At 38.1% G+C, this 27511-nt stretch overlaps 1 protein-coding gene across 1 annotated transcript in view; it reads right to left on the bottom strand.

Annotated features, from left to right (window-relative positions):
* Positions 1-9964: 9964 nt before the first annotated feature.
* LOC149815586 (isocitrate dehydrogenase [NADP]-like) overlaps positions 9965-27511 on the bottom strand; it is a 54087-nt gene continuing 36540 nt past the window's right edge. The window contains exons 4-15 of the mRNA XM_089988905.1: positions 19220-19257; positions 18477-18554; positions 15882-15935; positions 15639-15740; positions 15433-15521; positions 15249-15352; positions 15018-15086; positions 14815-14930; positions 11969-12003; positions 11729-11871; positions 10316-10438; positions 9965-10242 (exon numbers count right to left, since the gene is read on the bottom strand). Coding sequence (XP_089845031.1) covers positions 10164-10242; positions 10316-10438; positions 11729-11871; positions 11969-12003; positions 14815-14930; positions 15018-15086; positions 15249-15352; positions 15433-15521; positions 15639-15740; positions 15882-15935; positions 18477-18554; positions 19220-19257 — 1030 coding nt within the window. The 3' untranslated portion in view covers positions 9965-10163. The remainder of the gene's footprint in view (positions 10243-10315; positions 10439-11728; positions 11872-11968; positions 12004-14814; positions 14931-15017; positions 15087-15248; positions 15353-15432; positions 15522-15638; positions 15741-15881; positions 15936-18476; positions 18555-19219; positions 19258-27511) is intronic.

Genomic DNA, 27511 nt, shown 5'->3' on the forward strand with positions numbered 1-27511 from the left:
ATAATATATATATATATATATATATATATATATATATATATATATATATATATATATATATATATATATATATATAGAGAGAGAGAGAGAGAGAGAGAGAGAGAGAGAGAGAGAGAGAGAGAGAGAAACCTGCATCCAAGCCCACACCCAAAAGAAAATTTTGGCTGAGAAACAATTAATTGGATTTTCTGCTTTGGTATACAATTCCTAATAAGCCTTCTTTGTCTTTCTCTTTAACGTTTTTTTTTTGAAAAGGTGATATGCCATATGACCAGTCTTTGATGTCCAATCTGGAAGCCACAAGTAAAAGGCACCCACACACCCGATGAAAGTTGGAACTTTAAACGGAGGACTGGAGGAAGTCAGCACCTTTTCCTCAGGCTCACTATCACTCAGGCAGCCCAGATATATCAATTATTCAAAAAGCAAAATCATTGGAGATATTTTATTGTGCTCCACAATAAAAGATCCGGTTATCACCTTTTCTGTGTGATTCAATGTCCCAACTTGTCCCATGTTTGTGGATAAGTGGTGCATCCCAACGTGGCATTTGGGGTGTTTGGACACCCACTTATCCAAACAATAGAAAAAGCTTAGAATTATGGCTGGTCAACAAAGCAAGCCTCTTGCAAATTACATCAAATACTTGGATACCAGTTCGTCTGGGCAAGTAAAATAGGTGACTTCAGCCCATATTTTACCGGAAGCTTTTTGCTACATGGACAAACTAGCATCCCCGAAAGCTCACTTCGAAAGTGATTCTTCGTTTCACCAAAAAAGAGGGGAAGCTTTGAGAAACCGGCTTCTAAATATGCAAAATTTGTTTCCTTTTAGTGGGGAGGCTGCTTCTAAAATATGGGAAACTCTATTCCTTTTAGTGGGAAGCTCGTATCCTCTTAGTTTCTCAAATTGATTTCATTTTGTTTCCTTATAGTATCATTTTTGCTTTTGGTTGCTTCCCTTCAATTGTTATGTTTTTCAGATTAGAAAATTATACATTTTTTATAACAATCTTGCATGTTGGTTTTATATCTATTTATATTTGTGTTTACTTCATTTCTTATTTGCTTTTGCCCGTGCCTTATATTGCTTTTTACGTGTGTTTTTTTTTTCAATTGCTTGCATAAATGCTTCACAACCGTATCTAGCTTCTCACTTCATACTACTTTTTAACAGTTGTCTCCCCGCTTCCGCTTATGCTTCCGCTTCCGCTTCACTTCTCGTATCCATTTTGTTTTCTGGTAACTATGCTCCTACCCTTAAGTGGGTGTCCAATCTAACACAATAAACTGAGTTTCAATAAGGGCTGCTGATCTTTCTTCAGCTTGTTTATGCTTGTTAAATTAAAAAAAGACATGCCGACTCTATGCATTTAGCGCAGAGGCTACTCATATCTAAGTAGATCTTAAACTTTTTTTTACCTAATAACAAGTGAACAAAAGGTGACCTCTTGTCTAGATATCAACCTAAAAAGTTAGGTGCGTCTAACAAGACAAAGACCAATAAAAACCTTTGGGTGCTGAGGTTGAAGAGGCAGCCTAAATGCTTGATATCTTTTTTTCTTCATCGCAACTGCTTCATGTAACTGTCAATATGGTATCTACCATTTCGGCAATCTCTACTATCGTATGTGGCTCTCTATGTCATTCACTTGGTGTTGTCTTCAGTCTGAGGAGTGATTCTCTCAGTTCTTCGAGGGCTACTGAGTGTGTAGGAGTTGTTCGACATCGACACGTTAGCAGTTGCAGTAAAAGTAGGAGGAGCAACCCACTCAATGTTACGGCTTTCGATGGCAAGTCTCCACGAAGGTCGGCAAGACCACACACTCCCCAGATTTTTCCTGATTGTGTGTCATGAAGTCTCTTTGTTGAAATATCAGGGGCTTGAATTGCCCCGTCAAGCATATGTTTCTGGCTAATTGGGTTAAGCAGAAGAAGCCCAACCTGATTGCTATTTATGAAACCAAGATGGATGACATTTCTTGTTTTGTTGCCTCTAGTACATGGAGGGGTGTTGGCTATTTTTTTAAGCCCGCGATCAATCATGCCGGTGGTATCCTTATTTTGGGAAAACAGTTTTTACAAATTTCTCAATTGGACATGAGTCTTTTTCATTGTCTGTTGCCTTCACTTTGCAAGACAGTGGCAGGAGAGTTGTGGTTACTATTGTATGTCATGAGGTCTGTTTTCTGGAATGACTTAAATAGGATCGTCGTCTCAAACGGGGAGTACCATTTTCTAATGAGGGATTTTAATTGCCTTTTGTCTATTCATGATTCTAATAACCTCGTTCTTCTCAATCCATCTATGTAAGGTTTCCAAGATTTTGTTCATCAACATCACCTTTACCCTATTTTTTTTATCGAAAAGCATTTCTCTTGGTCGAATAGGCAGATTTGTTCATGTTGCAGAGTTCTTGACAGGGTTTTTGTCACTCCAAATCTGTTGGATCTCATTCCCGATGTCAAGTGTGTCTTGCTAACTTCGTCTATCTTGGATCATGGTTAGTTAATCACGCTTTGGGGGGATGGTTTTAAATCCGTCAGGAGTTTTGTGTTTGAACAATGGTGGTTCCAAGAGCCACACTTTCGCACAATTATTTTGGAGTCTTGGAACAAGCCCTCAAATGAGCAGTGAGCGGCTATCCAGTGTCATGAGAAGTTGTCTCATCTCTCTAAGGATATCAAAGCTTGGATCCATAATAGAGATGTGGTTAAATTTCAGCAAATGGTTGCTTGGGAGCAAAAGATTTCAGTGTTGTATAAAACTATGTTTTCCCCGGAGTCTCTATCTGATTTGCACCTGCAGAGTTTGCAGGCCTGATCCATCGAGTTATCAACGCTTTTGAAAAACTGGAGAGTCAATGAGGAAATTAGATGAAAGCAGCGGGCAAGAATGAAATGGCTTGCGGCTGGAGACAATAATACTAATTTTTTTCACTCATATGCTTCTCATTGCCATAGGAGGAATGTTGTTCCATTAATCACCATTGAGAGTGTTTCATACTTTAATCAACACGTTATTTCAGCTGTCACTCAGTATTTTAAAGATTTATATTTTATTTTACTTACTGTAAAGGGTGTCATTGGTCATGTTTCTGTTGGTTCGATTTAACAAGATCAAGTCAGATCTATGCAAATGAAGTTCTCTGAAGACGAGATTCTTAGGGCCATCAAAGGTTTGTCGGGGTGGAAAGCTTCAGGTTCTGATAGGTTTCATGTGAATTTCTTCAGAATTTTTTGGTCGTGTGTCAAGCTTGATGTTATTAACATGTTTGATGAGTTCTATCACAACTCTAGACTACCTATTCAAACTCACTTGGCAATTATTTCTTTAATTTTGAAAGATGTTGTTGTCACTAATATCTTTAGGTTTCACCCGATTTCTGTTATGAGTGCCCTTCATCGGATGATCGACAGGTGTTGGCTAATAAGTTGAAGGTCGTGGCTCACCAAATATTTTTGAACTCTCAGTTCGCTTTTATCTACAATAAGAGGATTCACCATTCTTTCATCTTGGCCTCTGAAGTCATTCACTCCTTACATCTTAGTGGTCAGCCCTATTTTTCTCTTAAATTAGATTTTCATACAGCCTTTGATTATGTGCATTGGCCCTTCTTATTTCAAATGTTATCCAATTTTGGCATTGGTTGTCATTTTTTTGGGTGGATGAGAGAATTGATATCTAATGCTCAGGCCATGATTAAGATTAACGGCATTAGAGGTGGCCAGATCAAGTTGAGGCGTGGATTACAGCAAGGCTGCCCTCTCTCGCCTTTGCTATTTAATGCCATTGCTGAGGGTCTTATGATATTGCTTAAGCGTGCTGCAGAGAAGCATCTGATAGATCCTTTAGATGTTCCGGATTTTTTGAACCATATTCTTATTTATGTTGATGATATGATTATTTTTGGGTAAGAAAATGTGTAGCAGATGCTTAGATTCAAATTTATTCTCCAGTCTCTCTCTTTTTGGGCTTTCCCTAAATGATAGCAAATGCTCTCTTACTATGTTCAATGTTGAGTCGTCTATGCTTGCAGCAGGACAATGAATTTTTAATTGTGCAATCTCTGAGTTGTCAATGACGTATATGGGCTTGTCGTTACAAGTGAAGCGCCTCTCCTCCGCTGCTTGAGCTCCAACTATTCAAAAAGTAAAAAACAAGCTTTTTTCGTGGCAGGCGTCGTATCTCTCCATCGTTGGCCGTATGACTTTAATCAGACATGTTCTTTCTTTTATCCCTGAATTTTTTATGTCAATGTTCGTGATGTTTGTGGGTGTGGGAAGCAGATTTGTCGTTTAATGGCAGATTTCCTTTGGTCTGGATGTCAACTTCAGGGTAAGCGCCATTTGGTTGGTTGACGAACGGTCGTGTTACCTAGGCGTATGGCTGGCTTAGGTGTTTTTGCTCTAAGACAGAAGAGTATTGCTCTTGTGGCCAAGAAATGTTGGATGACCCATCAACCAGGTTCTCTATGTGTTCGTTTGCTTTATGCTAAATACGGTGCTTCTGATTTATCTCTTTTTTGTCATGAAACCCGAAGGTTGGCGATCTCTCACTTGCGAAGCATGTGGCTGAGAGCCTTATTGTTCTTTAGATATCAAATTGGGGGTGCAGGAAATTACGATCAGTGGTTGCAATAGGCGATTGCACCAAATGGTGTATTCCACACCCATAAAGTGTATAGATCGTTGCTTCCCCCGGGAGTAGATTGGTTCCCTAAGTGTGTGTTATGGGCTAAGGTCCCTTCCTCAAGATCTCGGGTCTTGGCTTGGTTAATTTTACATGATAGGGTTCAAAGTCACAGTTATTTAAAGTTGGGTTTTCAGTTTTCTAGCTGGTGTGTACTTTATCAAGCTGCTGAAGAAACTACCTCTCATTTATTCTAGTTCTGCCCAATCTTTGTGACCCTATTTAATAGGATGTGGAGATCTCCGAACGTAATTGTCAAAGAGGAGTCTTTCGCGCTTGATCTGCTCCTGGGCCCTGTTGGAATTAGACGATGCAAGCAGTAGAGACTGATTTGGAAGACGTGGTTACTTACTACTTGGTGGTTTGTTTGGATGGCACGCAATGATGCTATTTTTCGTCAAATTCCGGTCGTCCTTAATAATCTTGTCCATAAAATCTTGGTTGATGTATATATGATTCTACGTATGCATCTTAGAGACTTCTCCTTCCCTCTGATCAACGTTCACTCATCGGTGGTTCCTTCTAATCCAGCGGATCCTGATTGAGCTTGGCTTTGTTGTTTGTTGCTATCTGTCTGTAGTTTCTTTTTCTTCAGCTTCTTATTTTTGTTTTCTATCTTGTTTGATTCATGGGTTCAACATTTTGTTGATCTCTCTCTCTCTCTCTCTCTCTCTCTCTCTCTCTTACAATGGATTCAAATCCTAGACCCCTTTGGCTAAGATGGTACCTATTAACATTGAATAGCACACTCAATCCCAAAATATGTGTTCATGAGAGTTTTTTTTTAATTTATAACCTGAAAAAACTGCATCTAGCACGAAGACTTGGTCATGCTGGCTCAGCCTGGCATACCTACAGTCGTCGTGCTGGCAGCCTAAAACTCTGAGGCTACGACCCCTGCCCTCGGGGCCTATGCTATAAGTTGGCTTGTGCATAGTGGGGACACCCATGAGAATCAAACCTTGACTGCCTGTCTAGCAGCCAAGGCCCCATCCCAAATTATGTGTTCATGAGAGGTTAATCATAAGAATGCTGTATTAACACTTCTAGGAAGACAGACAGGCGCTTGCAGTGAATTGCATTTTTTTTTGAAAGGCAAGCTTGGGTTAGGCAGACCCCTACCGGTTATACAATGATACCATTGGGATTTGAACTTGCAATGTCCCAACACAAGATGACGTGCACTAGCTGCTCCTACCAGACAGGCGCTTGCAGTGATAACATAATACTAAGATCTGTTTCTATGTCCATTTTAGTTGATGAAAAAAGAAATTGTTGATGACAAATGTGTGTCAACAGGATAGAACGCCTACTGACAAAATTAGTGAACCATGACATGAAAGCATGCTTGCATCTTCCAACTTCATGTGTTGACATGAAGATGCAAGAAAGGAGGAGCTTTTACAACATTGGATCTCCTTAAGGCTGACGTTGTGCTCAAAGTTCCATGTACTAACATGCACATCTAATACTAGCACAGTTTTACAAAGATAGAGAGAAGAAAGTGGCCGACCAACAAAAAAAAGGATAACTGTTCCTATCAGGATAACTTTTGGGATTGAAAAAGAAATAAAAGTTAAAAAGATGTCCAATGCATTGTAACTGTGAAAACACCTCTGCAGAAGATCAGTAATAATGTTGTCCTTGGACCACAACAGCTGGGTTGGAAACCTACTGCCTCGATCTCGTCGATGCATGTTTAATGTGAGTTGACCAACAGTTGCACAACTTGGCACTGACAATGCTGAAAATGGGGCAAGTTCACATTTCTCAACAGCTGGTCCACCATATATATCCAACATGATAGGTAGATTAGAAGAGCTGCACTATCTTGACTAAGGGACTCGGTTTTGAATATCACCAAGGGGTTGTCCCCTATATGAGTCCAATATGTTTGAAAATCATAGTTTTAAGTATTCTTCAAAAAAAAAATCATAGTTTCAAGTATTTTTTTTCCTTGATTTTAACAAGAAAACATAGTATTAGATTAGGTATTTTTAATGTCGAGATACACTTTTTAAAGAGATAAAAAATCAATATCTAATCAAACTAAAACTTGAGGATAAAATAGTAAGTTTCTTCATTAAATCAAAATCAATATATATATATATATATATATATATATATATATATATATATATATATATATATATATATATATATAATGTGTGAACCACAATTTTCATGAACTTTTTTATATACATGCTTGGTTTCATGAGAACACGCTCTTGGATCATTCAATTTTGATGTATAAATGAGAATTTTTTAAGGCTTTAAAATGAATGGCACTTATTCTTCATAAATATTCAAGCATTCAGAAGTCATATTTTTTCATCGAAAATACACGATCCAATGGTTGATTCCTAGCAAATTCATCATGCCAAGCACATCCACATGGTTGGATTTGCAAAAACAGTGTTGAAAATGCCCATATTTCCATTTCTCATATTTTGGTTCATATATATATATATATATATATATATGAGATAGCATTTACTACGCTGGTGAGTAAGGAATCCTAGTTGGAACTCATAAGAGAAGGTTGTTTTAATCAAATCTGACCCCATGAATGTGTTCAACATTGTCAAAATAGTGAGAATTGACCCTTGAATCATAGTTTTTGAGGTTTGAAATTTTGATACATTGTAAGCCGTTGATTTTTTAACCCATGTAAAATCTGACATAGACAATAAACTTAGTGTTCAACCTGGTTAGCACTCCTTGGACACGTAAGTAAGCCAGTCCTACACTCGCCCCCCCTCCTCCTAGGAGTGCTTCGCTCCAGGTGGTCCATGCTTGCTTAATCGACGGACTCTTCTTTTATCTGTGTAAAAATATTATATTTTTTCCACTAAGGGGTTCCTTACCCACCAGGGTAGCAAACATTACATGCTCATTGGACCACATATGCAAGACCAGATGTTGTCTACATGGACCATACCATCGGACCACGGACAGAAAAGTCCCCAAGTTTGAATTTTAACCTGCCTACCGAACAATCTAACCTGGTAAAGGATTTGAAATGTAGATGACTTTGGTTGAACTCTTGTCTTGATTGACCTGCGGACTAACCATGTAGATAAAATCCAATCATCAGGCAGAATGTTGTGGTAACAGACCACGATAACTACCATGTACCTGCCCCGGATTTGAATAGAACAAAACCTAGATTCACCCCTTGAATACATCCAACATATAGTTTTGGCAATAGTTAGTTTTTTTCATTGAGGAACGGGAAAACTACCCGAGGGGTGTAAACCCGTGCGCACCCCTTGACTAGGGGTGTCGACAACGGGTCGGGTTTACCTAGACCCCACCTGTACCAAACCCTATAGAATTTGGGTATGGTGATAAATAAGAAGACCCAATTAATACATGGATCCGGGTATAGTTTGTAAAAATTTATACCAGACTCGGGCCCAACCCGAGTTCCGATTAAGACCCGAATTTTTCAATGTAAAAATGATAAAAAATATTAGGGAGCCACCGGCTTCAGCTTACACAAGGTGAATAACGCCTGCAAGAATTGAACCCGAACTGTCCGTCTAACAACAGAGGTCCGTTCCAACTACGCTACCCCTCGGGTCTAAAATAGTTGATACGTTATAAGAGTCATATCTCAAGAAATTTGACAATGGACAATATAATTCACAGCCAATATGAATTCGTCGATTCAATAATAATCCTAGCTACTGCGTCTGCGCTCACTTTAGCATGAAAAATGGTAATGGACAATGTAAGCTTGACCAATGCAAGATTAGTAATAGCTTAAATCATACCTCTTTTCGGCTATGAAGTAGCAGATATAGCACGTAGCACAGTAAAGACTTAAGCTAAATCCATGTCACCAATCTTGTTCTTGAAAAGTTCTCAACTGTATTTTCCTCTTAAGCTTTTTTATTTCCAAAAAAGTGATTTTTCTCAGAAAAATATCAGATGTTTTAAAAAAAATTATAAGGGATAAGAAATAATAGGTTCTAGCAGCATTTTTCTCATGGAAACATAAAGAAATAGTTAGAAAAGCTTTTACAAATAAACGAAACAAAAAATCAAAAAACATATTTACTTAAAAGAATTAAAATAAAAAATTAAACATTGTCATATTATCACGATATTTATGTTTTTACCAATATTTTGAAAATATGCAATATGATGAAGTTTTTATCTGCTACTACAAAAAAGAACATGATAATTTCACAATATCAGCGATAATGGTGACTATGCAATGAATCAAGCACATGTACACAATACAATATATTTGTTTAGTGTTATTTTATTTTTTGCATAATCCAAGGGAAAGCCTCCCATGACCGACCACACATTGGTTGGCCTCCGGCTGGTAAAACCCTTGAGGTCCCCTTGCCCACCGGGGAGTAAACCCAGCTTTGGCCTTGCAGCAAGGGACGCCAACTGTGGGTTTCGAACTTGTGACATCGTCAGCTCGACACAAGCGTTTAGTGTTATAATAATAGTTTACACTATTCTCTTCATTCAATTTCTATCTAAATCTATAAAAATAAAAGGCCGATCATGCAAGGTTCAGTTGTTTATAGGAGGGATTTAGTTGTTTCTTTAGTATGTTGAACAATATGACTTGCCCCACTCTTTAGACTTTTGGGAGCCATCTCATAACCACTCTCTTTTTCATCCAATTAATCAAATTCATTCCTTTCAGGGGTTTTGGCCATGACTATTTCTACTTTATGCATCTAGCTCGTGCATGAAAATTATTTTTTCGAGTGCCTGAAAATTGTTGTAAAGCAAATTTTACTAATGCTGTTACAACAATGGTTGATTCCCATCCAACACAAAATGCATAGAGAGATGGTCCACATCTCAAGACAGAGATCTTCTAGTGCCGCTGTTATTGTTGCTACCATGCTATCACATCCATCGATCTTGAGATGGATGGTTCCTGTAATGCTGCTATCAACAGATCGACATTCAAAATGAAGCCCTCTTCTAAACTGAGAGGGGCCAACCAACTCAAGAAGCACCTTTGAGATACACGTTGTCCCTTTGCTATTAGAGAAAAATTAATACTTCATTGGCTCCTACTCTAGAGACGAATGCAGCTATATACTATATTTTGAGAGAACAATGGGAAGATGGACACTCAAAGATATATAACTAAACAAGCTAAAAGGGATAGCTCAAAAAATGAGTCAAGGTAAAAAGATGAGCCAATCAAATCCAACTTTTTCAGCTCAATCCCAAGAAAACAAGTCCTACATTAAAAATGAAACTGAGCTCAGTGTCAAAATTGGAGTCAATTGAACCAAATATTCACAACTCAAACTTATTGGAAGTATGACCTCAGAAGCGGGTATGGATAGGAAGAGAACATACTCTTATGGATGCATTGCAAATATAAATCATACAGTTCAATGTTACATCTCAAAACATATGAAAGGCTTTAGGCATATGCTAGGATTAAGTTAACCCAGTTGCACACAGAAGTGATGAAAATGGTTACCCAATCCTTGAATGCAGATTAGATGCAACTGCATCAATGAATTCTTCCGTGCTCAAGTACAAATCCCTGGATGCCCTGTATGCAGCAGTATCAGATAATGAGGAAGGCCTAATTAAGGATAAAAAAGAAGTAGGGAAAGAATACTGACTTAGATCCATGGATTAAGATAGCAAGGTCCTTGGTCATTTTTCCTGATTCAACTGTGTTAATGCATGCTGCTTCTAGCTTGTGCACGAAGTCCAACAGGTTATCATCTTCATCAAGCTTTGCCCTACCAAAAGTTCAAGCACCATCATATAAAGAGCCAAGGTAGAACTAAAATTTCAACAATGCAAACCCATCAATTTGCTCATGAAAGTTTGAATATGACACTACTTGGCAAGTAAGACTGCTAGGACTTACATAATGTGATGGATGAAAATATACTCAGGGTAAGTTTGGATGTCCTACTTAAACATCCTGAATTTATTTTTAAGATTCCTATAAATTATGAAGGCATAATTTTATAGTAATCTTGAATTTCTAACTAAAAGAGAAAGGGAGAGAAAAATTGGGTGCACGTAGTCAATGGAGAGAAAAAAATGGGAGTGGCAAACAAAAGAAACATAAAGAGAGGCTAGAAAAGAAGGAAAATTAAGAAATATGGAGAAAAAATGATTAACTTTTAAATTTTGCTTGATTTACCCATTCCATTAATTTTAAAATTAGAAAGTGCATGTTTCAATGAATGCACGGTAAAAAACCCAGCAAGAAACAAAGCAGTGAATAGCATGAGTAGCAGAAAGGAGGAGGTTATTCCACACAGTAGATCCAGGATCATCCTTCATGGCATTCTCAAAGTAGTCAGTGCTAATCCAAGAATGACAGACACGCACAAACATGGCCTAAAAGTTTAAACATGAGAAAACTCTAATTTGATATATATCTTGCTTTGGGTTGAATTGCAGATCACAAATTCCAAAGAGTGGTACTCAAACTGGATTGGCAATCCGAAATTGATACAGTAAGACATGGGGTGGCATTCTGCAGACAATCTGAGTAGCTCCAACCAGAAAATAGACACTTTAGATCAACACATGCAAAGAGTGGACTGGCCACTGCCCCGAGACACAAACGGTCTTATTAAGACTTGTTTGATTCTATGGCCTTACATCCTTGTCAACACAGTTCTAAGATATTGACTTATCCAGGTAGGTCTCAGATGATAGTCTCAGTTGACCATTAAAGGTTGTTGGATGACATGAATTCAGTTCTCGCACATATATCACCATTGTCTTCCTCCTGTTCACCATCACCACCACCAACTTCAGGTTCATCTACACCATCTAAATTATCATCATTATCATCTCCATCTTGATACCCCCTTCACCATCATCGCCCTTTTCACCATCAACCTTTTCTTCTTACCATCTTCATAATCATTACCATTAATTGATCTACATAATCATCATTATCTTTTTAACCACCATCACTACCATCTTCAATGAAAAATTTACACAAAAAAAGCAAATGAAAGAAAACATAAATGACGACAAAACTTTAACTGAAACATGACATAGACCTGTGCTCAAGTCCACGGGTCCAGGCAAATATGGATGCAATGCTGTTTGTACTAGTTTCTTGCCCATTCTGATGCTGACGGAAATGCCGAGTGACAGTCCCATGAGCAGCCTCAGCCTCTAATGTCTTCCCGTCAGAAGATAGCTGTGCCCAACATGCAGCATAAAGGTAAGAAAATGTTCTTTCACATTCAGAAAGTAACAAAATAGTACAACTGCAATAAGAAAAATGAATCATTCACCAGAACTGACGTCATTAGTCCCAGTGAACCAAAACCTGCATATTTCAAACCACTTGCAGTGTCAATCCACTGAAGTTGACAGCATATTAAGATACTAACAGGCGTTATCAGGAATGAACTTCAAAATTTTAACTTTCAGCAATATCAAAGATAACTAAAATTGTGGTAGTGGCAAGGGTGGATGAGTTTACTTCGAAATATTTTTTCAGTTAAGCAACATCTCTTTTATAGCAGCAATCTTTACCCGCATGTTTCTACTTGAACTTCATGGAAATTGTGAGATGGAGAAGAAAAAGGAACCTTAAGGTAGGTTTGAACATGATCTCTATGGCATCAAGCCTGAGGCGGCACACTATTTTTTCATTTTTATTCACTAAAAGAACCCCAATAGGGTATTCACATATGCCACTAGCGTTATTATATTGTAATATCATCATGATTTTTTTTAAACAAATATGCCTTACAGATATAACAGGAAAAAAAAACATGAATGAACAAAATATCACAAGTTGCTACTAGAAGAATGTCCATTGCTAATATTAAATTTCTGTCCAATATTTTGGAAATATAACAATAATTGATTCCAAAAAAATTTCACCGTGAAAAAAAATAGGAACATTATCTCATGTTCAAAATTTCAACAGATTTTGAATCTATCATGACATATAATGATAGTGCCATGAGATTACCATGACATAATTGAAAATTTTAAGGGCTGTCAGGGTTCCAATCCAACTGAAGTCTATACCAATTGGATACAATAAGGAAAAAGAGAACTCGAGTAGGAAAATTTCACGCTTATGCAACATTTCCCACCCAATATGACTTGAGTAAGATTTTGAGCATAAATAAGTACATCAGACACCCAATTAGACCCAACCTCTCCCATCCCAGCTGCCACTGCCTATGGAAAATTGATCAGATTCAGTTTCATGTGGGCCACGTAGGAAAAAGCAGAAGCCCAATATACTATATATCCCCATAGAAAAAACAAAATCTGAATATGCTATATATGTTCAATTCAGGTTTGATGGACTGGCATAGAACCTATGTCACAGGGATTCGGCTAGCAGGGTGCCGCACCCGCATCGACGCGACGCGGGTGCGGCACCGGGTGCGATCAACCCGACCCTGGGTGCGGTCAACGCACCCAGGGTCATTTGCTGTCAACCCGACCCTGGGTGCGACCGCACCCAGGGTCATTTTGGTCCAATTTTTTGGACTTAAAAAAAATTGCCAAGATTTTTTTTTTATATATATGTCACAGGGATTCTCCAACTAGGTGCCGCACCCGCACCCGATGCGGTCAACCTGGCCCTGGGTGCAGTCAACACACCCAGGGTCATTTATGTCCAACTTTTGGACTTTATATATATATATATATATATATATATATATATATATATATTTTTTTTTTTTTTTTTTTTTGCCGCACTCCCGCACCCGGGTTTTTTGGAAGTGCCGCATCCCCGCACCCGCACCCGCACCCGCACCCATGTGACATAGTAGAACTGAGCCGAAGGACAAACTAACCCAACTTCAACCCAAATCCAAACACAAAACACAGAGTCAATTAGTCGGGTCAGTCATAAACTGACCTTCACACAACACCAACCCAACCCAATGAGAACCTTAACAATCCTTTACATTTCATGTTTTTTGTTGGCATAGATTTTTCTGAAACTTTTTTAACAATATTTATTTTCCCAGATATCAGGGATAATCACACTGAGAAATTGGTGAATTATGGATGTCCTTATGACGTAGCATTAAAGAATGAAACATCACTTTGTAACAGAGCCAATGCAAAAGATGTGAAATTAAACACACCCCATACTTCATATTTCATAAGCCAATCACATCCATCATACAGCTCCAAGAAAACACAAAAGATATGTAAATACTGACCATATGTTTAAGACTGCCTACAGAAATCTAAGGCTCTCAATATGTCAGTTTTTATTCAACCTAATATGTTCCTACCTATGTCACATAGGTGCAGGTGCATGTGCAGGTGCGGGTGCGGGTGTGGCACTTAAAAAAACTTGGGTGCGGGGGTGCGGGTGTGGCACTTAAAAAAACTTGGGTGCGGGGAGTATATATATATATATATATATATATATATATATATATATATATATATATATATATATATATATATATATATATATATATATATATATATAATTTTTAACAGTTTTAAGTTAACACTACATGTATTTGTGTGCATTTATGTATTTATATATATAATATAGATAAAAATGGACTTGATTAGGGTTAACTGAATCTACTTTTGGATAGAAATGGACCTCAGTGTGGTTGACTTCACTTAACACAAAGGAAGCTGGCTGTGTCCAAGTGTCACACCCGCCTGGCTGCGGGTGCGACGCAAGTGCAGTGCCCTGTTAGAAGAGTTCGTGTGACATAGGTTCCTACCCAATGAAGAGCATCCAGATTTAGATTCAGGTATTGGTTATGTCAAATCATGTGTATGGATCCCAATATTTACCAAGGAGACATGTTTGATCAAACAGAACATGTCCACAAAAGCAACATGCAACCAAAAGCTATATCAGTTATTTTGGTTGGCACAAAAGCTATATCACTGTTATAATTGTTTTCTTAACTTTTTGCGAACCTGAATCTTTCATGAATTCCAACACAACTGGGTAGTGTCAGGTTGGATATGTTCTGATGCCCGACATGAATCACCAACCAAGACAAACTGAATTGTGTTCAGACCATTCTGCTCCCAGCTTTCATGGTTCATATATAGGAAGTTGATGACAAGACAATAACTAATTTCAAGGAAGAATTAAACTCCATTAGAACATGGAGCACGTCACCTTGTGCAAGAAAGTCACTCTGCACATCACCGTCATAATTTTTGCATGCCCAAACATAACCTCCAGCACTTTTTAGTGCATAAGCAACCATGTCATCAATTAATCGATGCTCATACCTGCATGACAAGGGACATCGGGCAGCATTAGAATTTATTTAGACAAACATTTTCATGGATGTAGATTCACCAAGGTGGCTGACCTACCATATCGATATTTTCTCAAACTTCTCCTTCCATTTTTCTTCATACACCTCCTGAAAGATATCCTTGAACCTGCAAAGATCAACCACAGTGATATATTCCATAGCTGCTAGGGTTACAATTTCATCAGAAAAGTCAAAAAGATAATATAACACAGACATGAACTGCACCAACATTTGCTTCACCAAATAGTATTTGACATACAAGAGTGATGATAGTTTAAACCTAATCTACCTGCCATCATATTTTTTTAGGATTGTATTTTTCGTGCTCAAGTAAAGGGGCCATTTCTTTCCAAATGCCATTGACATTGACGACTCAGCAAAAGCTCGAATAGACTGAAAATTGCAGGAAAACAAAGTTGTGACAAAGCTAACCCTCAAAGAAAGATCCAGAAAAAGTAGATTGTGAAGCCTACCTCATCGACATTGTACATGGCCATTGCAATTCCATCACCTTTGAAGTTGAAAACATCAAGTTCCACTGGTGAATTCTCATTTTCAGGAACTATATAGATCATCACAGGAATAAAGAAACACAAGTGAGGATTTTTGAGAAACTGAGAAAATCTGATTTTGTGTTGTAGAAGGCTGTAAAACAAATGCCAAATATCCATGAACTCACCAAAGACCATTTTCAGCTTCCCTGGTCCTTTAATGACCATATCAGTTGCACGATACTGGTCTCCAAAGGCATGCCTACCAATGCAAATAGGTTTCTTCCAACCTGTAACGAGCTGGAATATATGAAAATAAAGCCAATGGTTTGACATGTATGAACACGATACCAAGGCAAACCCATGGAAATACCCGTTCATCAAAGAAAAATAGACACTATGTAACTTTATCACATTGGAAAAAAGATTACCTGATATGAGCCTGGGGATATTTCTGCATAGAATAGGTTCTCGAAACACAGTTCCTAATGTAAAAAAATAAACAAAAAACTAATTTAGATTAGGCATAACCTATTAAAGAATTGCAATCAAGGTTTACTTGCAAGAAACACAATTAATTTCCACTATGCGATCACACAAGTTTATCAATTATCACACGTTGGCAACAAGAATACTTAATATACATGCTAAATACCACTCTTCAAATACAGAAATATTGCAGTCCATGCATTATAGGGCAGCACAACAGTATGTATATATCTATTTACCAAAATGCTCAGAAAAAAGTCATTGAAAACTATGAGAAATGGCACACATCAACCACAACCATCAATCCGACTTCTGCAAATAAAGTGAACTTGCGTTTTCACTTTTAGATATTCAATAACATGAACAGTTCAACATTAGAACCTTGATCTAATTGCATTGAGCTGCACGGAATTCTCTTGTCTCAGGTTACACTTGAAGTGAACACAATTTTACTTTTCATCTAAATTATACAGCACTAGCACATGGACCAACTTCAAAGAGACTCAGCAACTGACATATTTCAGTTTCATCTCCAAAGGAAAAGGAAAAATTCATTCTTATCAGGAGGAAAACATAATGCTTAAAGACCTATGAGAAATAGCAAAAGCAATCAACAATTACGCAGCAATACTCTGGAAAAATGCTTAAATCATATACTCACATACAAGGCCAGTCCGCCTTCATGCTTTCAAATTCTTATACTAAGATTAACTACTTTTCTTCCAAAAGTATATTCTGAAACAGCATAATAGCTTTATTTCATTTCAGATTAAAAAAAAATAGGTATGTATGTAAGTGCTAAAAGATTCAGAATTCCTCGCCTTTGAAAGTGTTTTATCAGATTAATAAATGCAGATACCAGAAAATGGGACAAAATATTATAGTTATTCCAGAATCAGCTGACAAGGCAGAAAACATTTCATTAGTTTGCAACTTGGCATTCAGGGTGACGAAGAGATACATCCAGCATATTGGATGTCCAGGGATGCAAGGTGAGTTACAAAATAAGGCCCCATTTGCGTGACATCCAAAACCAGGTTAAAAACCAGGTTTTGGGTGAAAACTCAGTTGGAACACAAAAACTGGGTTTTTGGCTTTGTTTGGATGCCAAAAACCCAGCATTGGCAAACCAGGATTTTTCAGAACCTGATTTGTGAAAAATCTACCAGAGGGAGACTTTTCACAAACCCAAAACTGGGTTTGTTGGGGGACGGGGTGTGGAGGGCTGCCCTCTCCCCAATCCCCTCTTATAGCCCTCTTATGAATCTCATGTAGCACTCCACATGCATGCCATTTTTGGCCGGTGACCAGCAGAAAAATGGCCGGCATAACACTGCCCAGCCTAGACGATACCTCACCTGCCATTTCCCAGCTGGAAATAGTTGGAATTTTTTGGTGTTTCAGTAATGTATGACCATTTTCCAGCCATATACTGGCCGTAAAATGGCCAGACTGGCACCATCCAGGCATGGCCAGTGTCAGCCCGGCCATTTTTTGGCTGATAAATGGCCGGAAATTGGCCATGCCTTTTTCTTTTTTTATTTTAACGCCCGGCCATTTTCCAGCTAGTGGATTGCCCGAAAATAACAATGTATTTTTTTTGTTTTTCAAGTGTTTTTCTTTTTCTTTTTACCTCCTGGCCATTTTCCGACCATTACCAACTGAGTTGGCACCCGCTAACATGGTCAGTGCCAGCCCATTCATTTACCAGCCAGTAGATGGCCCAAAATTGGCCATGTATTTTTCTTTGTTTTTAGGGTTTTCCAACCATCTACCGGCTGGAAAATGGTCAAAAGCTGATACCTGCCATTCTAGTCTGTGTCAGCCCGACCATTTTCCGACCAGTAGATGGCTGGCTGGAAATGGCTGGCATTTTTTCTTTTCTTTTTTTGATTTTGATACTTTGCCATTTTCCAACCATCTATTTGCTGAAAATGGCCAGGCGGGAACGGCTGGTATAGCTGGTGCCAGCTTGCCTTTTTTCCGGTCGATAGGCGACTGACAAATTAGCAGAAAACATTTTCTTAATCTTCTTTTTTTTAATATTTGGAAACCATAAACTTGGAGCACCTAGTTTTCGGGTCAGCCAAATGCCCAAAAACTCAATTTTTTGTTGAACCGGGTTTAAAAACCTGGTTTAGAGGAAAATCAAGTTTTTCAATAACTTGGTTTTGCCTCATGTTATCCAAATGGGGCCTAAGTGATCTCATTATCATCCATATAAAATTTGTGATCTGAAAGAAGGGTATATGTCATGTATCAGAAAGAAAATGTAAAAATAACCAAATTAACCTATAAACACATACTATACACAAATAATAGAAAGAAAACTCAAAAAAGAAAAAGAAATGATAGAAAGACTAAATGCCCACAAGGCATACAACATGCGTACAACTACCAAGTATTATCAAAATGAGGTAATCACACTTGACATCACACCAAATATTATCAGATTATCCAACCACCAAGTAGTTATAAAAGATAAATATGACTTCAAAAACGAAAAATGCTATGAAAAACCAAAAGGAAATACAAACCATTCAATATGTTCCGTATGGTTCCATTAGGGCTCCTCCACATTGATTTCAGCCCAAATTCCTTAACTCTGGCTTCATCTGCATTTATATAGCACAAAAGGCAAAATGTATAAGCATTTGTGGCTCAGGAATGACAAAGTTTCAATGCTTTTTGCCCATGAATGTGCTTCTGCATCTATGTCAGCACATTGGTAATTTCTAATCTATCAAGGTTTATCGTGTTGAGATAAACAGAAGAAAATCTTCTTTAAAATAAAGCTTGTATTCAGAGACTTATTTAACTACCAAGGGAGAAGAAAACTTGGTTAGAGAAAGGGCTACATTGTGAAGACCTTAGTCATGTAGAACAACTGACAGGTTGATAGCTTAAGTACTCAACAAAGTTGAGCCAATATGAAGAAAAATTTTCTTTTCAAATGCCCAACCTAACATCCATAATCTGAGATTCATCAGTTGGAGATGACGGATTGGAGCTTGTCACATTTCCATCCTCATTGTCTGGATAAAATAATATAGCTAAGAGCAAATTAACTAGAGATAAATTATATGATCCTTTCTAAAGTTGCATATGTTTGTCCAGGATTTTACTTGTCTTCTCAATGTCTAGTTCAAGAAATGAGGATAACTTCAGTAAAAGTACTCTTCTCAAGTCAAAAGTTTGATAACGCAGCATCATCCTTGTAAAATGCAGTACAACATAAACAAATAAACATCAAAGAACAGTCTAGAAATGTTTTGCTGACCTGGAGTAATTGTTGCACATTTCACAGCTACATTATACCTACAGCATGAAATAATGTTAAAAGTGTACCAATAATTTAAGAAACCATGTTTTTTTTTCTCAGAAACTAAACACTAAAGCAAATTAAAATGAACAAAAAAGAGGAAAGACAATGGATAATTCACCAAAATCTTGAAAAAGCAATCATGTATTTACACAAAAGTTGCTAAGACCCAGAAGAAACAAAATGCACACAGAATGTGAAGAAAAAGCATAAATAATAAAAGAAGTATGAATAGACCTCAACAAGTATTTAAGATTTCAAACTCCAAAAATTTGCAAATGAATAAAAAGATCTACATAAAGAAAAGCTAAAAACAAATCATCAAAGCTAACCATCAAAGCAAAAAGTTCCAGCATGTTGTGTGAAGTTGGACCTCTCCAAGGCTTATGACAGATTTTCCTGGAAATTCTTCAAAGGATCGTTACTTCACCTGGGATTTCATCTAACTTGGGTCCACCGGTTGATGTTGTGTGTTTCTACAGCTTCCTTCAGGGTGTTGGTGAATGGTTCCCCAGGTAATAAGTTCATGAGTTCACGAGGTATTAGGCAAGGAGACCCTATATATCCGTATTTGTTTCTTGTGGTGATGGAGAGATTGTCTAGAAGACTGAATTTGGGTGTTACACATAATCAGATGGACATTATAAATTTTTCTCATTTTGAGAATCATGTGTCTCACATTTTCTTTGCTGATGATGTGCTTCTCTTCTGTAAGCTCCATGAGGAGCAAATTCAATTTATAAAATGTGTGCTTAAGGAGTTTGAGGATGCAGATGGCATGAAGGTGAACGATGAAAAATCAGCCATTATCCCGTTTAATCTAGACGATGAAAGAGTTGGCCGTCTATCGAGTAGGGCAGGTTGGATGTTGCGTGAACTTCCCATGAAGTATTTGGGGATTCCTTTGTGCATCGGTAAGTTGAAAGCAAACATGTGCCAACATGTAGTTTCAAAAATTCAGCAGCACATAGATTCCTGGAAGGTGAAATTCTTATCTTATGTAGGAAGAATTTTATTGATTCAGAATACTCTTTCAAGCATACCTGTTTTTTGGCTTCTATCTTTTAGATTGCCAAAAAAACTCATTAATCAATTGGAAGTACCCTTCAGGAATTTTTTGTGGTAGGATTCAGATCCAGGGAAAAGACCCCATTTAGTGTCTTGGGAAGTCTTGTGTAAGCCAAAATCCAAAGGAAGCATTGGCATTCGAAGGATTGAGGAGTTAAACATTGCCTTCCTGGCAAAGTTATCTTTGGAGGTTTATTTTGGTAACTCTTTATGAGCTGAGTTTATTATATCTAAATACTTATGGAATAAGAGCATGTGGGCAGCCAGCCCTTATAGTGGATCGGGGCCATGAAAAGGTATAATGTGGGGCTGGTCAAAATTCAATATTTTTATCCCCTGGAGAGTGATGAATGGTTTCAAAACATGGTTTTGGACGGACCCATGAAATGGGCCCTCCCTGATATCCCTTATTTCTGAGAGGGATAAATTATGCTTATCTAATATTAAGAAGCTTTCCATTAGAGAGGGACTTGAAGTTTTTGGGTCTTGCATGTATGCCCCTTTCCCAGTTCTGGATAATATTTGGCATAGCTTCTAAAGAGAGATTTGAATGAAAAAGTATACATGTATATGTGAAAATGTCTTCAAAGAGACAATGTGCACAAAAGGTGCAAACTCCTCAAAGAGTGATGTGCACAAAGGCACAACCAAGAACACTTGAATAAATGTGCTCAAAGGCACATAGACAAACACAAATGCACAAAGGCATAAAAATAAGGAAACTTTATTGAACAATGAAGGAGCTTAAACTCCAAGCTTGAAGAATTCAATGGGGCTGAACCAGGGTTACCGGAAGCGCCTAGCTAAAAGGGGAAGCGCGAAACGTCGCGCTTCCGAAGCGTGGGGGGAAGCGTCCCCCTTTTTTGGGAAGTACGCTTCCCTTTAATGGGGGACGCGCTTCCCTTTAATGGGGGACGCACTTCCCTTTAATGGGAAGCGCGCTTCCCATCCCGCTTCCCCCTCGCTTCCCCTGTTTTTTTCAATTTTTTTGTATTTTTTATTTTTATTTTTTTCGCTTCCCCCTCGCTTCCAAGACGCTTCCTAGGTCGCTTCCGAGACACTTCCCGAATCGCTCCTAAGTGGTCTCACGCTTCCCCGCTTCCTAAAATTTTGAAAGTGCCTCGCTTTCCGTATCGCTTCCCGCTCCCGCTTCCTCAACTGGCAACCATGGACTAAACCCTTATTTATAATACACAAAGATGGAGGCCTTGGAGGGGCTCCATATAGACATTGGAGCCCCTCCAACGGTCACAAATGTGACTGTTGGAGGGGCCCAACATCTATATGTGGGGCCCCCAATGCCTTAAAAGAAGGAAAAAATAAAAAAAAAAGAAAAGAAAATAAGAAAAAGAATAAAAAATAAATTACATACATATTCCAAGTGGAATATGCGTAAAAATGGGAAAAGAAAGTTTTACCCTTATAGGGTATTATATGAAATAGTTTATATATATATATATATATATATATATATATATATATATATATATATAGGATACATTTTAACATCCCCCTCAAACTTACGATGACCGAAAGTTTGTCAAGAAGAAAGTTGAATCTAGGGGAACAAAGCGCCTTAGTGAAGAAATTTGTCAGTTGGTATTCTGATGTTACATATGGTAGATCAATGACACCCTTTAGATATTCTTCTCTAACATAGTGGCAGTCCATCTCGATATGCTTTGTACGCTCATGAAATGTGTGATTCTTTGCAATATATATTGCACTTTTGTTATTACAACACAGCTTAGTAAGACCTTGAACATGAACTCCTATATCTTCTAATAACTGCCGAATCTAAACAATTTTCATGATTATTGTTGTCATGGCCCGATACTCAGCCTCCGTAAAAGATAATGACATCTTCTGTTGTTTCTTGCATTTTCATGAAACCAAAGATTCTCCTAAAAAATACAAAAACCAGTGGTGGAGTGACGATTATTTGGGTCACCTCCCCAATCAGAGTCAGTATAAGCAATTAAATTTAATTCGGAAGATGAAGATAAAAATACTCCCTTATTTATAGACCCCTTTATATATATTTGATAATTCGAAAAATTACGCTTATATGTACTGATGTAGGGGCATACTGAAATTGACTAACAACATGAGAGATATCTGGCCTGGTAATGCTAAAATACATTAGTGATCCAACAAGTTGCCTGTAAGGAGTGAGATCTTTTAGAGGAATCTCATCATCAATCTTCATCTTTGATCATACTACTTCAGAAGTTTCACAAATTTTGTCATCAGTAATTTCTGACCTGTCAATGACCTCACAAGCAAGTTTAGTTTGAAACAAAAAATATCCCCTCTAAGATAAGGCAACTACAATGCCCAAAAAATATATCAGAAATCCTAAGTCTGACATTTCAAATTTTGCTGTTAATATATTATTAATTTTCTTGATTCCTTTGACATCATCACCTGTAATCAACATATAATAACGAGATCATAATTCCTGCATTGGATTTCTTTACAAACAAAGCAATGTCAATATAACATAAGGTAAATCCATTTTCTATCATTAAATTGTTAAAACGATCATACCAAGTCTTGGGAGCTTGATTTAGTCCATAGAGGGTTTTTCGTAAGCAAAGAACTTTACCATTAGAAACATCTATTCCTATAGGAGCATCCATATAAACTTTTTCGTTTAGATCACCATTTAAAAAAATATTTTTGACATCCATTTGATATATGTTTCATTTTTTAATTGAAGCAATTGTGATAAGGCACCTAACAGTAACCATACGCGCAACAGGGGCAAATGTTTCATCGTAGTCAATTTCATATTTTTGACTATACTCTTTAGCAACTAGATGAGCTTTATATATTTCAAGAGACCCATCACCCTTGGTTTTTACTTTAAAAACACATCTACATCCTATTGTCTTCTTACCGTTGGGAAGATCTTGAAATTCCCAAAGTTTTAGCTTTTCTAAGAGCTCTAAGTTCATTATTCATAGTTTCCCTCCATTCGATAATTTTTTTGGCTTCTTCAAAGTTTATAGGTTCTACGTACAAATGAATGGCACTAAGGCATGCTCTATATTTAGGTGAGAAGGATTCATAAGATATAAATTTAGAAGGAATTCTTCTAACTCTTTCGGTTCTTCTAGGATTTGGGTTATTTGTAAAGGAAGGCTCACTGAATTCACTGTATTTTTCAATTGCACTTTTAAAATTATTTTTATCTCTATGTATGTAGATAATAGGATCACTAGATGTTCTTTCTTCAATGGGGTGATTAATAGATTGATAAGAAGAGTTGTTATTTTCCTCTATATTTTCATTATCACTAAGATCATTATATGCTAATTCATCATCGCTAGAAATATCTATAAGTTTTCCTTTGTCCCTGTATTGAGAAAGAGAAGAGAGGGAGAGAGAGAGAGATTGCGGCTGTCACGATTTCAGTAAAAGAAATCGTGACCTAAATGTGTATTTAAGTTTACATTACACTATGGGTCCGGGTCTGGTGTATCCAGACCCGATAACTAAAAAGAAAGTTATATGGTCTTTACATGGATCAGTACATGGATCGGGTCGGATCCTGCACCTTTTTCACCCCCCCACAAGTTGATCATGGTTTTGGACCATGAACAACTTGCTTTTAAGCATCCAAAAGCGATCCTTGGTTAACCCTTTGGTAAATATGTCTGCAACCTGTCTTTCAGTACTGACAAACTCAGGCTCAATCTCTTTTTCTTCAACCTTCTGTCTCACAAAGTGTTGGTCGATCTCAATGTGCTTGGCACGACTGTGATGTACGAGATTGAATGACATATTGATAGCACTTTGATTGTCACAGAGCAAGGTAGTGTGGGAGATCTTTTCTCCTACTTCAATTAGAAGATGCCTGATCCATGTGACTTCGGCAGTGGCAGCAGCCATGGATCTATATTCAACCTCAGTGTTTGATCTAGCGATAGCTTTTTGTTTTCTACTGCTCCAAGAGACTAAATTTCTTCCAATGAAGGCACAATCAGAGTTACCGGAAGCGCCTAGGGTAAAGGGGAAGCGCGCTTCCCCGAAGCGCGCTTCGAAAGCGCGAAACGACGCACTTCCGAAGCGTGAGGGGAAGTGTCCCCCTTTTTTGGGAAGCGCGCTTCCCTTTTATGGGAAGCGCGTTTCCCTTTAATGGGAAACGCGCTTCCCATTTATGGGAAGCGCGCTTCCCCCACGCTTCCCACGCGCTTCCCCCAACGCTTCCCCCGCGCTTCCCCCTCGCTTCCCCATTTTTTCACTTTTTCGCTTCCCCCTCGCTTCCGGTTCGCTTCCTAGGTCGCTTCCGGTTCGCTTCCGAGACGGTTCATAATTTTCTTCTAAATGGTCCCACGCTTCCCCGCTTCCTACATTTTTGAAAGTGCCTCGCTTCCCGCTCCCGCTTCCCGTATCGCTTCCCTCTCCCGCTTCCTCAACTGGCAACTCTGGGCACAATATCCTGATGTAGATCTTCTTTCGTCAGGATCTCCTGCCCAGTCTGCATCACAATATACAGTAATTTCGTGCTCGTTTTGGCCATATGATTGTTGTAAATATATCAATCCATCCTCAATAGTTCCTTTCAGATATCTAAGGATCTTCTTGACCGCTTCCATATGTCCAGTACGTGGCGCATGCATAAATTGAGACACTTGATTGACTGAATAAACAATATCAGGTCTAGTGAATGTGAGGTATTGTAACATTCCTATTATGCTGCGATACCTGGTGGGGTCATCACACAGATCTCTATCATGAGCGCTAAGTTTTTGATGAAGTACACTCGGAGTTCCTAGAGGTTTGCAGTCTTTCATGCCTGCCTTACTGAGAACATCTACAGTGTACTTGTGTTGAGTGAGTGTCAATCCATGAGCCTGGTTATCAACTTCTACACCAAGGAAATAGCGTAGAACTCCAAGATCTTTCATTTTGAACCTTTGACCTAATAAGTCTTTTATTTCTTGGATGTGGTTGAACCTTTGACCTAATAAGTCTTTTATTTCTTGGATGTGGTCCGCAGAGTTTCCTTTGATGATAATATCATCGACATAAATTAATAATAGAGTGGTCACAGACTGGCTTTTAAAGATAAATAATGAGTGGTCCAGCATGGAACGTGAAAATCCATGTTTCTGAATCTCTGATGAGAAGCTATCAAACCAAGAGCGAGATGCTTGCTTCAGGCCGTAGATGACTCTTTTTAGCCTGCATACATGAGTTTTACAATTTTGTTCTTGATATCCCGGGGGTTATTCCATGTATACTTCCTCCTTCAAATCCCCATGTAAGAATGCATTTTTTATATCAAGCTGACTCAACTTCCATCCATGTTCAACAGCCAGGGAAATGATAATTCGAATCGTTCTCATTCTTACAACCGGACTAAAAGTCTCATCATAGTCTTTCCCTGGTTCTTGAGTGAATCCTTTTGCTACAAGTCTTGCCTTATATCATTCAATGGTTCCATATGGCTTGTACTTGATTTTGTAGACCCATTTGCATCCGACAACATTTTTGTCAGGTGGTCTGGGAACAACTTCCCATGTTCCACATTCATGCAAGGCTTGCATTTCATCACTCATGGCTTCTACCCATTTTATAGAAGCTGTTGTCTGATAATACATGATGGGTTCTTCGTCCTTATTGATGGCAGTTAAAAACAATTGAAGATCCAAGAAGAAGTTGTTATAACTAACCCATTTGCATCTGACAACATTTTTGTCAGGTGGCATGAGAATGAGTAGGATTGGCGACTGAGACATGATCTGAATGGCTTGATGTTGTCGATTTTTGTCTGGAATAGACAATGCCTTTGTATCTGCCCGGTACTTCCTCTGCATTCTGTGACCCCGACGTCTCAGTGTTCTCAAATACCACTTCTTCTTATTGCACGCAATCTGAGGAACATGTTTCATTGAAGCCAGCAAAAAGTTCTGAGCTCAGCCAAGGATAGTAAATTTCAGTTGACATATTCGTTGTGTCAGCTCCGTGGTCAAAATTTTGTTCATCAAAGACAACATTTCTTGACGTTCTGATGCGTTTGTTGGTGGGATCATAACACTTATATCCTTTGTAGTCATATGCATATCCCACAAATCTGCACTTTTGGGCCTTATCTTGAAACTTGTTTCTCAGGGACTGATCGATATGCACATAGCAGACACATCCAAAAACACGTAGATCATAATAACTAGGATGAGTTCCAAAAAGACAGTGATAAGGAGACTTATTTTCCAGAATAACCATAGGCAGTCTATTTATCACATGCACGGCAGAATGGAAAGCTTTTGTCCATAGGTTGATGGGAAGATTGTTGTCATGGAGCATACTCATGGCACTTTCAACGATATGCCTGTGTTTTCGTTCAGCAATTCCATTTTGTTGAGGGGTGTGAGGACAGGACACCCTTCTTCCTATTCCGTTATTTTGAAGAAAAGAAATAAAATCACGGGATGAGAATTACCCACCTCCATCACATTGGAAAAATTGAATGGACTCAGAAAATTGATTTTTGATAAGGAAAAGAATTTTTTGAAACAAAGATAAGACTTCCGACTTATTTTTTATGAAATATATCCAAGTGTATCGAGTATAGCTATCAACAAATATTAGATAGTATTTGCTCCCAGATCCAGAGGCAACTGGGGCGGGTCCCCATACATCAGAACAAATTATCTCAAAAGGTTTTGAAGTTCTCTTATTAATTGAATGAAAAGGCAATACATGACTCTTGCAGGAAAGACAACTGGAACATTTGTGACTGTTCTCATCCCTATTTAGACTTTCTTTTGGAATGAGATTATTAGATACAAGTTTCTCAATAAAATGACTCCCACAATGTCCTAATCGACTATGCCATAAGAATCGCTTATTACATTCAGAAATACTAAAAACATTAGCAGAAGAGGATGAACACGACTCTAATGAAGGCTTTGAATTCAGGTGGACAGGGCGAACAACATGACAAGGAGCTTCTTCAAAGACATACATATTGCCTCGTATCTTTCCTTCAGCGAATGTTTCCCTCGTGCGTAGGTCCTTGGCCTGCACAGAGAAGGGAGTGAATTCAACTAAAGCATTATTATCATCAATAAGTTTGGAAACAGAGACAATATTTTTCTTAATATCAGGAGCATGAAGAACGTCAGAAAGAGAGTGGAATGTGACATAGGAATGACAGTTTTTCCAACATGA

The sequence above is a fragment of the Nuphar pumila genome, chromosome 15 (genome assembly GCF_984573655.1).
Source record: "Nuphar pumila chromosome 15, dmNupPumi1.hap1.1, whole genome shotgun sequence".
Classification (NCBI taxonomy): domain Eukaryota; kingdom Viridiplantae; phylum Streptophyta; class Magnoliopsida; order Nymphaeales; family Nymphaeaceae; genus Nuphar; species Nuphar pumila.